General features: G+C 36.7%; 1 protein-coding gene across 3 annotated transcripts in view; it reads left to right on the top strand.

Moving 5' to 3' along the window:
- Ngly1 (N-glycanase 1) overlaps positions 1-14,465 on the top strand; it is a 49,792-nt gene extending 35,327 nt beyond the window's left edge. For 2 of the 3 annotated variants that reach the window (XM_042679659.1, XM_042679660.1), the window contains exons 10-12: positions 4,151-4,336; positions 12,543-12,720; positions 13,568-14,465. In XM_042679659.1, the coding sequence (XP_042535593.1) occupies positions 4,151-4,336; positions 12,543-12,720; positions 13,568-13,743 (540 nt within the window). In that variant the 3' untranslated portion in view covers positions 13,744-14,465. The remainder of the gene's footprint in view (positions 1-4,150; positions 4,337-12,542; positions 12,721-13,567) is intronic. The other variant, XM_042679661.1, reaches the window with a different exon arrangement.
- Positions 14,466-16,413: the final 1,948 nt, after the last annotated feature.

The following is a 16,413-nucleotide window of genomic DNA, read 5'->3' as shown; positions in this document are numbered from 1 at the left end:
TTTTACCTACCCCTTCCCTTTTTTTAATTTTGGGGCGTACAATGAATCCTGACTGCATTCTTTCCCTTTCTCCCCTTCATTCGTAACTCATTTGTAACCATTTGCATATTACCCATTGTGTTTACTTACAGATTTATTGGTACACTCTATTTACCACAAGTGAGAGAAACTATGCAACTAGTGTTTCTCTGGGTCTGGCTTACTTCACTTAATTTCATTTTTTCCAAGTCTTTCCATTTCCTTATGAATGGCAATATCATTCTAAAAGATGAGCAAAATTCCATTCTGTATATAAACAACATTTTTTTTTGGGGGGGGGGTCTGGTCGTGGGGCCTGAACTCTGGGTCTGGGCACTATCCACCAGCTCTTCAGCTCAAGGCTAGCGCTCTACCACTTGAGCCACAGCGCCACTTCTGGCTTTTTCCTTTTTGCTTATGTGGTGCTGAGGAATCGAACTCAGGGCCTCAGGCATGCAAGGCAAGTACTCTACCACTGAGCCACCTTCCCAGCCCATAAACAACATTTTCTTGATCCATTCATCCATTCCAAGGGGCATCTGAGCTGATTCCATATCTTGGTTATGGTGAATCTTGCTGCAGTGAACATGGTTGTGCTGGTGGCTTTACTGTAATTTTGTTTGTGTAGGTGGGATTGCTTGACTATAGGGTAGTTCTATGCTTGCTTTTTAGAAGAACTTTCATAATGCTTTTCAGAGTGTTTGAACAAGATCACATTCACAACCAACAGTATATTAGAATTCCTTTTTGAACATACCTTAACTACCATTTGTGGGATTTTCTATTTGCCCTTTCTCACACAGCAAATATTTTATATAAGAATTTAAGGGAAATTTCACAGATTTGTTAGCATGTTTTCTAATGAATTTTTAAATTTTTAGTAACCATAGAGTCAGTAATCAGAATAAGATACATCTCCAGGACTCCAGAAACAAACATGAATTCCTTTCCAGTCATTATCTCCTACCCTAAAGTAACCATTGCCCAAGCATCTAATGTCATATCTTAGTGTTTTGCCTGTTTCTATGTTTTTTATACATGAAACCACATAGCTTGTATTTTGTGTATTGCTTTTTTCACATGATGTTATAGTAGTGAGACTCATACATGTTGCAATAGTTATAATGTTTGTCCTTATTGTTGTGCAATATTCCATTGTGTGAATGTATTATTGTTTATACAGTTCACATTGATGGGCATTTGTATTATTTCTGGGTTTGAGCTGTTTAAAATTTTGCTGCTGATTATATTACATATGTCTGCTGAGTAAATATCTAGAATTGGAATTTCTAGGTTTAATAGAATACCAGTATATTTAGACTTAGTAGACAGTGTCAAGCAGTTGTCCTGAGTAGTTGTGTCAAGTTTACACTCTGACTAGCAGTATAAACTGCTAGTTTATGGAGAAGATGATTTTCCACATTTCTACCAATACTTGGCATTGTTTGGTTTTTTGTTTTATTTTTAGCAGTTCTGATGGTACACAGAGCTGTTGCAATTTTAACTTGCATTTGTGTAATGATTAATGAATATGAGGACCTCTTTCAACTTCCTGATGGCATTTTTTGGGGGAAGTGCCCATTCTGGCCTTTCAGACAAGATTTTAATGTATATTAGAGAATTTTGCTTTACTTTGTATTTCCCCCCTATGAAAAATGTATCAAGTGTGGGAATAATAGAGAATTTGAGTGATTCAATGATGAAAGTTGTTATTTATTTACAATACTGGAAATGTAATTTCTATAGTCACATCTTTAGTTAGGGAGCAGGTGAAAGCTACTGTGCTAGGCTCTAATGAGCTATGTCATACAATCCTACCTCTTACCCTAGGGAGTGTGGAGTGCATTATAGATATCTACTTAGGTGTATAATGAAAAATTCTTGGAAATAACCCGTCTTATATTGGTATCAAACATTTCTAAGCAAATTAAAGTCTGCCATTGTTGCAACTCATTTCTCTACTGAAGGAATATGTTCAAAAAGACTGAATTGTCCCCAGTAAGTTTTATATTTTTTCAATTAATTCCATCATCTCTAGCAGTCAGGAAGAAGTGTTGGTTCAGCCATAGAATTATAAAAGCTAAACTCAACAAATAATTCCAATCACTGCTGATGCGCAGTATAAGTTATAAGTATAAATCAAAATGAAGCAGTTGGAAGGATCTAATTTAGTCCACAGCTGTGTTCAATTTGAAGCATGGATATTATTTAGGTCTTCATTTTCTTTTTATGTGTGGTTGTGCTTCTTTTTACATGGCATGTAAGTTGATTACACTTTAAAAATATGAATTGGGTCATATACCCAGATTGTTTTCCCCTTTTGAAAATGTTTAAAATTTCTCAATTGCTGGTAACATCTTAGTACCATGAATTTAGAAATTGTTTTCCCCTTTAGAAATTGATGTTTTTAAAGTAAATAGAAAAATGTAAATCTTTTTTAAAAGGTAGAAATTAAATCTTGCACTCATTTGGGAAAAGAAGGAAAATTTGGTGATACTATCTCCAGCAGCAAAAATTGTAGTTTAGTCTTCATCTTAGTTTAAAAATATTTTTTGTAGGTCTGGAATTGCCTACCCTTCTACAGCCATACTTGGGAACCTAAAGCAGAGGAGGATTAAGAGAAAGTTCCAGGCTAGCTGGAACCTACATAGTGTCTTTATATTTCTTTTCCCTTTATACTTAGTCACCCTTTATAAAGTGGTAGCTAATCCTTTAGATATTAATTCCTTATGTTTTGTGTTATATGTTATGAATTATCATTGATTAAAAAAATAAGTGATGGGAAGACTAGAGACCGTGGATTTAATCCAACACCACAAAAAAACGGAGGGTGGGGGTATCTGGGAGGGGGAAGCAGGCAGGGAGCTAGAGGAGAGGGAGTGATTGAGATGTGTTAATACATTTATTGTAAGTTGTACTAATTCAGAAATTATAAAATGAATCTCTAAAATTAACATTTTTACCTTTTTAGCAGGAATATTCACACATTCTACTAAATAGTTGCCTTCTCTTATGTATTTAGTGCTACTGTTTTAAAATGCTGACAATCAAGATACATATAAATTAATTTTTCTTGTGTTCAGATTACTTTGTTCATTGATTCTTGTACATTTGAAGTTTTTATGTTACCTATAACCCAAAGCTTAACAGAAAAGCAGTGCCTTCAACCCTGATCAGTTAGTAAATACTACACAGTAAGATGTTGACACAGATGAGTGGTTCTTGGAAGAGGATAGTTTGCCTTTCAGGGATGCTTTGGCAGTGTTTGGAGGTGTTTTAGTTGAGAGAGATGATAAATAGCTAGCATGAATTTATTTTGGACTAGAGTAGAAAAATTGCCTGGAATTTCAAGATAAAATAAGAGCTTTCATAGTAATTTTCACACAGAGAAATATGTTTTAAGCCTAAGCTGTAAGGTATTCTCTTACTCAGAGTATTCAGGAAAGTACACTCTGGTGCAAAGGCTTTAGGTTGAGTCCTAAAGAGCTGAGAATGAATGAAGTGTATGTATATTAGAAAGAACACCATTCTAGACAAGAAAGCAGGCCAAAGCCTTGAGACAAGAAGCAACTGAACTTTTTTTGAAGAAGCAAAGGAAGAGTCATATAGTAGAATCATAAAACTAAAAAGGAAGAGTGATGTAAAATGTAGCTGGAAATAGACAGGGGCCAGGTCATTTAGGAACTGTGTCCTTTGGTAATAAAGTCAGGTGAGTTAAGCAAGAAAGAGACATATCCTAGTTTATGATTTTAGACTTTGATTTCTATGTCTCTGGAGAAGTGGAGTATGGATACCAGAGGTTAAGAGTTGAAAGCTAAGAATCAACTTTGAAAAGAGAGGCTGTTACAATGCAAGTAAATGGATGTGGTAGTAGTGGAAATGAAGAAAAATGAACAAATTAAGGTGGATCACAAAATCACAAAAATTAAGTCAGTGTTGATACTTTTTCTCTACTAATGCCTGTCATAATTATATTGGCATTAGAGCCATTTAAACAAAATATTATCTGGAGTTCCATTAGCACAATATTTTCTCTTTCAAATTGAAGTTGTCTTTTACAACTATAACTAGCTGTTCCTCTGTTTTAGTATTATTTATAATATTGTAAAACTAACTCTTCTTTCTTTTTAAGAGAAAGGAAACCCTGTTCATTCCTTCTGAAAATGAGAAGATATCTAAACATTTCCACCTTTGCTACAATATTGTGAAAAATCATTATGTTCGAGTTTCAAATAACAATCAAACCATTTCTGGATGGGAGAACGGTCTGTGGAAAATGGAATCCATATTCAGAAAAGTTGAAACAGACTGGAACATGGTAACTTAACATGAAACTGTTTAAAACGTCTGTCATTGTTTAAACAAACATAAATTGGCTCCATTTTTTAGTTGTATACAATGTGAATGCATATATTCAAATTGATTTTAGCAATTCTTGATGAACAAAATCCTATCCCAACATACAAGCAGACTACACTAGAGCTAGGAACTGGTGGCTCACACTGGAGGTTGAGATCTGAGGATCAAGGTTCAAACCCTGCTCAGGCAGAAAAGTCTATGAAACTCTATTTCAGTTAACCAAAAAAGCCAGAAGTGGAACTGTGGCTCAAGTTGTAGAGCTCTAAGTGAAAAAGCTAAGGAACAGCATCCAGGCCCAATACCAGCGCACACGCACACACACACACACAAATACACCAGAAAATGTTGCATTTATATCAAGGAAACATCTGTTGTAATCATAGATCCTGAGTTCAATTCTTTCATGGCAACAGACATCAAATAACCAGTCCATGTGATTGTTTTGCAATGAATCTATAAAATAGATTGTTATTTAATTCCTTCCTAGTTACATATTGATAACCTACTAAATGCAGTCTGTTAGGGAGAATAATAGACTCAATACACCAGGTTTAGGAAGCTAGCCATCTAAAGGTTTCATTTCATAAGGACATGAGTGAGCAGCAATAACTCCTCTTTGCCCTAAAAAACTAAATAAATAAATGGAAGCCAGGACCATACCATAGTAGTTCACTTTTACCAATACCAAGTTGCATATTATGTTCACATTATCAGAACAAGTGATGACTTGTTACTTTTAAACTTTCCTACTCCTTAAAAACATACTATAAATAAACTCAAGCTCTTCACATGAGCATAATAGATTAGATATATTAAACACTGTATTGATGATAGACACTTTTCATAGAAGTTACTTAACTTATAGAGAGCTTTTTAATTAACTTCCTAAGTTCAGCAGTAAGAGAGGTTGTTCACTTTTAAGACTATCCGACACATTAGAAAAGTGAGTCACGGTTAATTAATAGCTGTGTTTATAAGCATCTTCTGTATACTGCCACTACAACAGGCATTAAAGAGTACAAAATCTATAAAAATGTCTGTTTTTATTTAAATTCATATATTAAATTCATGTATTAGATGTAATTTAAACATGATATTTCTGCTTATGCACATAAATATCTAAATTAAATCTAATAATTTTTAAAACTTATGTTAAACCAAAAATTATTATAGGAGTATTAAAATTGTAAGCTTGAGAATTTTCTTATTTAGCTACAGAAATGCATAAATATAAAATTTTAAATTTCAGTGTTCATATATCTGTAGTTGATTCTGTATTCTGCAGTTAATGAGCAAGGGTGAACATCTAGAAAACTATCCTTAACCTAAAAATTCCTCTAAAAGAAAGCAGAATGAATTAGACATACTAGTTACTCAGTGACTAGTCTATACTCGCTGAATTGAAGAAAATACATAGATTTCTTCCTAACCGGTAGTAGCAAAGAAAATAATGATGTGTTGCAGATTATGTAACATTGGGAGAAAGAGGGCTACCCTGTGGTATATTTCTTCTTTGTCATTTGTCCATAAGCAGACATTGAACTGCGTGCCTATTATAGCAGGCGCTGAACTGCGTGCCCATTATAGCAGGCACTCTTCTCAGCTGCTTGGGTAAAATGATAGAAGATGCCGTTCCTGCCCTCACCATGTAACAGCCACATAAGCAGCCATCTTAGTGGCCAGGCACAATGCTGCAATACCAATATCACCACATTGCTATGGAAACACTGAAGTGGGAGGAATTTGCTTTGGCTGTGGGAGTTGGGCAAACCTCCACAAAGCAGGCAACATTTGAGCTGGACACTGAAGGATGAGTAGGTGTTCGCCAAGCAAGAAAGCAGCAGGAAAAAGACATGAAGTATATGGTATATTTTGATATTTCTAAATAGAACATTGTTGCCAGAGAGGGTGGGTTTTATGAGCGGGAGTTAAATATGTAAATGAGATGCAAATGCCATTAAATAGAAAGCACACCACTGTTGGAAAAAAGCTTGTGCCTTGATGCTCATTTATGAGGGATACTATTTTTTTAAGTTGAATGTATCTGTTTCTAGATACAATATTTAGCACTTATAGAACATAATAACGCAAAAGTAATAATTATTTGTTTCAATTGCTTGTCTATTCCATTTAAATCCTACTTCTAGTTGTTCTTTATAGTGTAACCCCAGTTAGGAATTCTTTAGCTCTGTTGAATAGTAGACTTCCAACCTTATGTCATGACAGTTCACATACAACCTATTCTCACATTTCTTTTTTTTTTTTTTTTTTGTCAATCATGAGCTTGAACTCTGGGCCTGGGCACTGTTCCTGAGCTTTTTTACTCAAGGCTAGTGCTCTATCACTTTGAGCCACAGCTCCACTTCTGGTTTCTGGTGGTTAATTAGAGGCGAGTCTCACCAATTTTCCTGCTTTGGCTAGCTTTGAACCATAATCTTCAGATCTCAACCTACTGAGTAGCTAGGATTACAGGCAGGAGGCCAGGCACCCGGAAAATTTCTCTTTTTAAATTTTACTGCTAGAACTGAGAGCTTTAACTCAGAGGCTCAGGCTCTTGCTCAGCTTTCTTAGTTAAAGCTGGTGCCCTACCACATGAGCCATACCTCTCCAATCTGGCTTTTTGCTGTTTGGAAATGGATTATCTCAGACTTTCCTGCCTAGCTGGTTTTGAACCACGGTCCTTCAGTCTCAGCTTTCTAGTAGCTAAGACTACAGGTATGCATTCCTGGCAAGCCTGATTTTGGATTCCTAAAACAGATTATTTTCAGAGTCATTTTCCCAGGGTCACATGGATGCATTAAATTTTACTATTAACATTGTTCAGCAAATATATTGATACTTGAACCTAAAATCAAAGTCCAGATGACCTGTGCATTTTGGGTGGCTAGTGAAAATACCATAATTAAAGTGGTTCATGACTTTTTCTCCTTGCATCTGCCCTGCCTGGGGCTCTCCATTCTGTGGCTAGAGAAATGGTTTCAAAACCTCATTTCTTACTGTGAATGCATCTCTAAGTCTCTGCAGAGGGACCTTGTCTTCTCTGGCCTTGCCTTGTTTGCTGCATTTCTCCTCTATTTCCTTTTTCTTAGACTCATTATCCTCAGACTGAACTTAAGCTGTTCTCCCTCCAGTCCTATCTAACTGAGTCCATTTTCTTTATTGCCCCAGGCTCCTCCCCTTTGTCATAGATATTAACAGGCATGTAAGAATAGATTTTCTCCTCCCTTCTAGAGTGAAAACATTTCTCAAGCAGAAACATTCTTTGTCATTTTCTACTCTTTTATCTATCTAATAGTGTCTAATACATAATCAGTACTATTGAACTGATTATGGATTAGAATATAATCTTTAGTAAAGATGTGAAAAATGATTGAATATAACATAATTCTGTGCCACACTAGGGCTTTGGAGAATATTACAGGTATCTTGTTGTTTTGTCCACAGTATTCCCTAAATGCTCTTAGACACATTTGATTTCAAACAGTTTTATTGCTGCTTTTGTCCCTTAGAGCCATTTTTGCACTTTCTGATGCATGACATTATGTCAGTAATTTAGCCATTCAGCAGACACATTATCCAACATTGTGCTTGGCATTGAGGGGCAAGCCTCAAAATGCTCATGATTAGTATAAGAAAAATACATGTGGACCAAATTAGATTAGTGGAGTCATTTTTTGTTGTTGTTGTTGTTGTCGGTCATGGGGCCTGAACTCTGGGCCTGGGCGCTGTCCCTCAGCTCTTCAGCTCAAGACTAGCACTCTACCAATTGAGCCATAGCTCCACTTCCAGCTTTTTCTGCTTATGTGGTGCTGAGGAATCGAACCCAGGGCCTCATGTATGCAAAGCAAGCACTCTACCACTGAGCCACCTTCCCAGCCCCACAGTGGTGTTATCTTTCAAACAATATGATATATGCATATGATGCAGAAAGAGGGAGGAAAATAGGAAGAGCCACTGCCCTCCTGAGACAGAAGTCCTTGCAGAAGAAATAGTATCATGGCTTTTCTAAGAGAAAGAGAGCTCCCTCAGCTCAGCTGAAGACAAGTTGTGGAAGGAGAAGGAATGGAGGCATGAGAAATAGCTTGTACAAAAGCACTGAAGTTAGAAACATCTAGTATCTTAATGGAAGAGTAAGCAGTAGAGGAGATATAGACAAGGGTAATAGGAGATGAAAGAAACACAGTTGTCAGGCCTTTTGGGGCAGAAGGACATGGTAGAACAGATACTCCAGAGAGATAGTTCCAAAGACAAATAATGGAGTAACTCAGACTTGAAGCATAGAACAATCTAAATACAGTAGGAGTGAAAATGGATTTATATTGAATTTCAGTGATAAAATGAAATAACCAAAAGGAATAATATTCATGAGCTATATCATTTTACCAGTATTGAATTAAAATCCCTCACACTCCTGGTATCTAGAAATGAGTGACTGCAGGATGCCTTCTGTGTAGTGAACTTAATTAAAATGAATCTTAGCAGAAGAGTAATTTTAAGAGAATCACTTTAAATTTAAAGAACCACTTGAAACAAGCACTAAAAACCAAACCTCCAGGAAATTAGTTACCCGACATGTAGTAATCAAAAACTCTATTCAAAGACCTCTATTCTCTGTAAAATAAAGAAGCTCAAATGCAGATATTCTCAGTGTTGAAATGAATAGTTGCAGCCAAAACCCATAGGACAGGTTTTATCTGTATATGTTATAAATAGTTTAGAACTTTTGTTATAAACACATTCATCTCATTCTCACGGGCAGGTGAGGAAGATGCAGATTAGCAATTATAGGGGTGGTAGTTTTTCCTTCCTACTCCATGATTTCTGATTTTACTAATTTTCTTGCTAAGGTAGAAGAGCAACACTCACTACATAGACCTACAGATTGGAAAATTAAGCATATAAAAATGCACACAATAACTGGGTGCTGGTGGCTCATGCCTATAATCCTAGGTACTCAAGAGGCTGAGATCTGAAGATCACAGTTCAAACCCAATCTGTGCAGGTTAAGTCTATGAGACTTATCTCTAGAAAACCAGAAGTATCTTTGTAGCTCAAGCCACAGGGTTCTGTAGAGCCCTAGCTTTGAGCAAAAAAGCTCATGGACAGCAACCAGGCCCAGAGTTCAAGCCTCATGTTCAACAACAAAAAGAAAAAATGCACACATTAAATTTATGAATTTTAAAAGCCAGTAGACATCAACAAATGATGCTGGCAGAATTGGCTATACATGTGTAGAAAACAAGTTCAATTCTTACGTATCATCCTGCACCAGAATCAACTCCAAATGGATCAAAGACCTTTAGGTAAAAGCAGATACCCTGAAAATATTGCAGGAAAGAATAGAAATATGAAGTCTCCTTGGCACGGGTCAAAACTTTCTTAATAAAGACTTAGAAACAACAAATCAAAAAAATTTGGATAAATAGAATTGCATTAAACTACAGAGCTTCTGCATGGCAAAGGACATAGCTTACAAGATAAATAGAAAGCCCACAGACTGGGAAAAGATCTTCACAGCCATAAATAGACTAGGGCCTCCTATCTAAAATATACTTAGAGCTCAAAAAGTCCCCCAAAATCAAATCCTCAAAGAGAACAACCACCTCATTAACAGTTGGGCTAAAGACTTAAGGAGAGGCATCTCTGAAGAGGAAATAAGTGGCCAATAAACACATGAAGAAATGTGGCCATAAAAGAAATGCAAATCAAAACAACATTGAGATTCCACCTTATCCCAGTTAGAATGGACATTGATCTGTAAATCTAATAACAGATGCTGTCAGGGATATGGCCAAAAGGTAACCCTACTACACTTTTGGTGGGAGTATAAACTTGTCAGCTACTCTGGAAAGCAGTATGAAGGCTCCTCAAAAGATGACCCAGCAATCCAACTCCTGGGCATTTACTCAAATCACCACAAACAAGGCCATATTAAAGCTACCAGCACAGCATGTTCATTGCAGCATTATTTACCATAGCTAAGATACAGAACCAACTCAGATGCCACTCAGTAGATGAATGGACTAAGAAGATGTGGTATATATACACAGTGGAGTTCTATGCTTCCATCAGAAAGAAGGGCATTGCCCCATTTGTAAGGAAATGGAAAGACCTGGAAAAATTTATATTAAGCAGAGCAAGCCAGGCCCAAAGAAGAGTAGGTTGCATAGCTTCTCATTTGTAATAACTAGAATATGTCTATGATATTCTTAACGGGATCACAATAGCCCAATTGCTAAGTGTAGAGGACCATATATAATGATGCGTATCAAAGTGAACTCCAAGAATGGGAAAAAAGAAGTTCTTATTATGTCCTGTATGCAGTTTCTATTTTTTTTTCTGTTTTGGTTTTCTGTATCCTTTTGTATATAAGTTTATCTGATCTGTGGAAAGGAAACAGCAGGACAAAGGATAAACTAATGCAAAATGATACTCACTAGACATTGTGTGGGAAATGAACTATACAACTTGAGGGGAATAGGGAGGGGTAAGTGGAAGAAAATGAGGGAGTAGGGAACAGTGTTTAAAAAGAAATGTTCTCATCTTACTTGTGTAACTGAACCCCCCTGTTCATCACCTTTACAATAAAAATATTTTTTTTTTAAGCCAGTAGGGCCAGGTGCTGGTGGCTCCCTCCTATAATCCTAGCTACTCAGGAGGCTGAGATCTGAGGATCACAGTTCAAAGCCAGCCCTGATAGGAAAGTCTGTGAGACTCTTATCTCCAATAAACCACTAGAAAACCGGAAGTGGTGCTGTGGCTCAAGTGGTAGAGCACTTGCCTTGAGCTGAAGAGCGCCAGGACAGCGCCCAAGCCGAGTTCAAGCCCCATGACAGACAAAAAAAAAAAAAAAAAAAAGCCACCTCTGTTAAATAGGAAGTTAGGAACACTTAATATTTATTTAGATTTAACTTGGAAGAAAAACAAGTATACCAATTATTGAGCTTTTCACTAAGTAAAGACTGGAACATAGAAAAATATATTGGTATTTTCATTGCAAGTGTGTTTTATGGTACTTTCAAAGTTGTGCCCTAGAACTAAGAGTGAAGTTAGATGTTCCTTGAAGGTTTGAATGTGGAATATGCACATATGCAAATTTTAATAATATTTCTTGAAGCCCTCTTTATGAATCCAGAACCTATGCCCCCCCTCCCCCCCCCCCTGCAGAAAGCTTATGATTTGGGTTAAGTTAGATAACCCAGATGAGACAGTTACATTTAGATAAGAAAGTTTTGGCAGTTTGAGGTGAGATGAAATTATAGAGGACCTTGAAAAACAGTGATTGAGACTTAAGGCAGGTACCAGGTACTTGAATGACATCCTACACAGGCAGATAGATAATCTTGAAGGATGTAGAATTTTAAAATGTTAATCTGATCAAAGCAATTAGAATTTAGCAGTGTTAGGCAGTTACAGTAAGATGTTTAAAGTCATAACTAGGGGTAAGTACAGCATAAATGAGGAAAGGGATCTTTGCCCAGATACTTGAAAGGCATCCATAGATTTTTAGGATATATAACGAGGTAGATAGAATTGACAGAGTTTGAGTGATTGACACTTGCCTGTGGTGGTCAGCTTTCATGTCAACACATGGGGGAGAAGGAGGCAAGCTGGAAACAGCCAGAATACTTACTTAGGTGCCTTCTAATCATGTATTTTTAAAGTGGAAAGGGCTGGTAAGAACCAGGACTGCACTGGTGAGGTGGACACAGATGTTGCCTTTTAACCTCTTACAAAGCAGTGGCTGAGCATGGAGTCTTTTCCATTTAGTCTATATGGCTTGTCTCACTCTAGAAAAGTTTATATAAAAATCTAGACTTTGGAAATAAACTTAGAAGTAGATATAAAAGGATCCTCATTTCCAGCAGGATTCTTAACACTCATTTTAAGTAGTTGTATTTCTTAATTTAAAAGATTGTAATTTATGAAAATTTGATTAGCATGGAATTCTGAAAGTTAGAACTGCACTAATGGGGCACTTGCATTTTAGTAACTTTATTCCAGACAAAAAGATACTCCAGGAAAAATTGCCAAAGAACTGTTCAATGTTAGTAATCATCTTGTTAATGAGGAAACGTATTCTTTCGTAACCTCGCGAGGTAGACAGACTTTTCGGTTTTCTACACTACTTAATTGTTCTGACTGTTCTTCCCCCTACTCTATAGGTATACTTGGCTCGAAAGGAAGGATCATCTTCTGCTTACATTTCCTGGAAGTTTGAGTGTGGCTCAGTTGGCCTAAAAGTAGATAGCATTTCCATCAGAGCAAGTAGTCAAACCTTTGAGACTGGAACAGTAAGGTGGAAGTTGAGATCTGATAGTACACACATAGACCTGACAGGCGGTAAGCATTTGACAAGAGAATCCTAAAGCATTTATTTACACTCTGAAGACTGCTTGTACTTACTTGAGATGTAACTCTTGACATTTTCATTCCAGAGAGTTAATCGTACTATTTTGGTTAAAAAATACCTGTCTGTTTGTCTCTGTTTTATTAGCATACATGAGTTGCATGTGAGGAATTTCATTGTTACATTTCCAAACATGGATGCATTGTGTTCCTGTCAGACTCACTCCCCCTATCGTTCTCTCTTAACCCCACTTCTTAAAACAGTTTTAACGGGCTTCATTGTTTTATTATCATTCATGAAATAATAAAAACTTCAATAAATGTGGCAAAAATATTTTTAAAATAATTAACTATTTAACCTTATGTCAGAAAGACTGATATTTTTTGTGATGAAGCACAAATTTAAAAAGAAAAATCACTTTTTTTGTGCCAGTCCTAGAGCAGAGCTCTGTGGCTGAGTTGTTGTGTTTTTGTTGTTGTTGTTTTGGTTTTGTTTTTTGTTTTGTTTTTGCTCAAGGCCAGCACTGTGCCACTTGAGCCACAGCTCCACCTCTGGCTTTTTGTTAGTTAATTGAATACTCACAGGCTTTCCTGCCCAGGCTGGCTTCAAACCACAATTCTCGTATCTCAGCCTCCTGAGTTGGATTACAGGGAAAAGCCACCAGCACCTGGCTATTCTTTATTTCAAAAGATGCATCCCCTCCTTCAAGAATAATATACATTTGTTTTTTAAAAGAGTGATTTTAATTTACAGATCAGCCTATAGAAAAATGTGTTCCCAAACTATTCATGCTTTTAAATTGCCACAAACAATGTGTAACTTTTTCTTTCTCTTCAACAGATAAAAATCTTCAGTTGTATAAGGATTTTTCTGGTGCCACTGAAGTTATTTTGGAAGCAGAGTTAAGCAAAGGAGATGGTGATGCTGCTTGGCAACATACGCAGCTGTTTAGACAGAGCTTAAATGACCATGAAGAGAATGGTTTGGAGATAATCATAAAGCTCACTGAACTCTGACAACCTGACCATTCTAGAAAAGCAGGCAGTAATCAAGGATTTATCATGCGAGTTGTCTGGATTTAGTGCATGCTCATTTGGCAATTTACCACCCTGTGCCCACATACTTCTTTTGCTAGCTATCCATCATGTATCCCTCATTAAAATATATCTTTATACTGTGAACCATAATGAATCTTGACTTGAAAACTCCCTTTCATATATCACTTACAACTCAGTGTAAAGTGTCTTGTCCCCATATGAGATTCTAATTCAAATAGTTTTAAAGAAAATGATGGTGTTCATGACTATGCTGTTCATAATTATGGTAAAATCTTGGGCTAATAGTAAATTAACATTTTCTGGTCAGACATTAATGTCTTTATAAGTAGTTGAGTTAGATTTTCTTAATATTTTTAAGTTTTAACAAATGTGCTTAGTGCAGTATCTTATAAGTTATATAATGCATGAAAATTTTTATGGTTGTAAATATATAGTTATTAAAGAAATAAAAATTATTTTGCCTTACACCTTTTTAGTGCTTACTTTGGCTATATACAAACCTATGTTATATGTCCTAAGCATTGACAAACACTGAATAAGCAAAAGTTATGAAAACATTTAATATTGACAGCATAAATTCAAAGATATGTTGTAAGTTCCATAGTTGTGAACACTTGAAATGGTTTACATTTAAGTTGTAAACTACCTCATTGAATAAAGTATTTATGATTTTGAAACTATGTTCACTCTGTTATACAGTATTTTATCAACAATACCAAGAGTTTTTTGTTTTGGGTTTGTTTTTGGGGGGGGGTAGCATTCCAAATTACCTTCAGCTAAGTTTAATGAGCATTTATTAGGTGGCATATATGTGGAGAGTGTGATGGAACTGTGGAGAAGCAATGGTAAAGAAGACACCTTTTTCCATAAGGAAAGCGCCTGTTCAGAAATTTTCACCCTTTGCAACTCAGTAGATCATGGTGGGTGTTGCAAATCATGTAGTAAGATCCTGAAACAATAGCCATATTACTTACTTTTTAATAGTTGCAGCTGCCACTGGGCACCAGTGGCTCACCCCTGTAATCCTGTAATCAAGAGCCTCATCAATGTAATCCCTATAATCAAGAGGCCTAGATCCGAGGTTCACAATTCAAAGCCAGCCAGGGCAGAAAAGTCCATGAGACTCTTAACTCCAAATAACCAGCAAAAAGCTGGACGTGGAGCTCTGGTTCAAGTAGCAGAGTAAAAATGCTCAGGGGCAGCACCCACGCTCTGCGTTCAAACCCCAGGACTGGCACAATAGTAATAATTCCTGCCAAACTATTGACTTACATTTCCTTCCCTTTTTCCTTTTTGTTTTCTTCTTTTGTTTTTGAGACAAGATTAATATGTTGCCCAAATTGGCCTTGAACTCAAAGCCCTCCTGCCTTAATATCCCTAGTGAGGATTACAGGCCGCCACACCTAGCCAAAAAATCCAAAAGTATTGTGCATCTGAAGTTATTAAAAATACCTTGAATAGGGCTGGGAAGTGGCTCAGTGGTAGAGTGCTTGCCTTGCATGCATGAGTCCCTGGGTTCGATTCCTCAGCACCATATAAGCAGAAAAAGCCAGAAGTGGTGCTGTGGCTCAAGTGGTAGAGCACTAGCCTTGAGCTAAAGAGCTGAGGGACAGTGCCCAGGCCCTACAACTGACAAAAATAAATAAATGTCTTGAATAGAAGGTTTTCTGGAACTCTCAGACAATTATAGGTTTTTGGTTTTTGTTGTTGGGTTTTTGGTTTTTGTTTTTGGCCAGTCATGGGGCCTGAACTCTGGGCTTGGGTGCTGTCCCTCAGCTCTTCAGCTCAAGGCTAGCACTCTACCACTTGAGCCACAGCACCACTTGTGGCTTTTTCTGCTTATGTGGTGCTGAGAAATCGAACCTAGGGCCTCATGAATGCAAGGCAAGCACTCTACCACTGAGTCACCTTCCCAGCCCCGAGGGTTTTTTTTAAATAAGTTTTTTTATTGTGAAAATACTGTACAGAGGGGTTACAGTTACATAAGCAAGGTAATGAGTACATTTCTTATCAAGCATTGTTGCCGCCTTCTTTGTTTTTCCCCTACCATCCCTGCCCTCCCATCTCCATGACTATACTCCCCCACCCTCTAAATTGTAAAGTTTGTTTTTTGACATAGCATCTTATACATCTCATTGTAGCAATGGATCCACCTGTATCACTATTTGAACAATTTGTTTTTTCCCTTCCGCTACCCAAATTATACCAACATCAAATACAGTGAAAACAGGGGTTATACCATGGGGGAGGGGCATACAAAGCAACAAAAAAATCACATAGTACCTTATAAATACGTTCGAAACAATAGCAAGAAAGAAAAAAACACGTGTCCTTATCTTGGGATTCATTTCACTTAATATCATCTTATCTGACCTTTTCTGCTTGTCTCAGACGTACACTAGTTATTGTAAATAAGGGAAACCATGGGACCTAATTATAGGGATTTGTAATAAATAAAATTGAAGAAACTTGACACTTAGCTGTCTTGTAGTATTTTTTTTTTTTGGCACCACTAGTATTTTTATAATCATGTGGACTAACTGTCAACCCTTTTAGATAACCTAGTTATACAAACACTTTTACATAAAGATGGAAATAGGATTGTTGGAACTCAACTAAATATATTTA

Source organism: Dipodomys spectabilis, unplaced genomic scaffold (assembly GCF_019054845.1).
Source record: "Dipodomys spectabilis isolate Male_0828 unplaced genomic scaffold, ASM1905484v1 ptg000054l, whole genome shotgun sequence".
Classification (NCBI taxonomy): domain Eukaryota; kingdom Metazoa; phylum Chordata; class Mammalia; order Rodentia; family Heteromyidae; genus Dipodomys; species Dipodomys spectabilis.
This window is presented reverse-complemented; position numbering and strand designations above follow the sequence as displayed.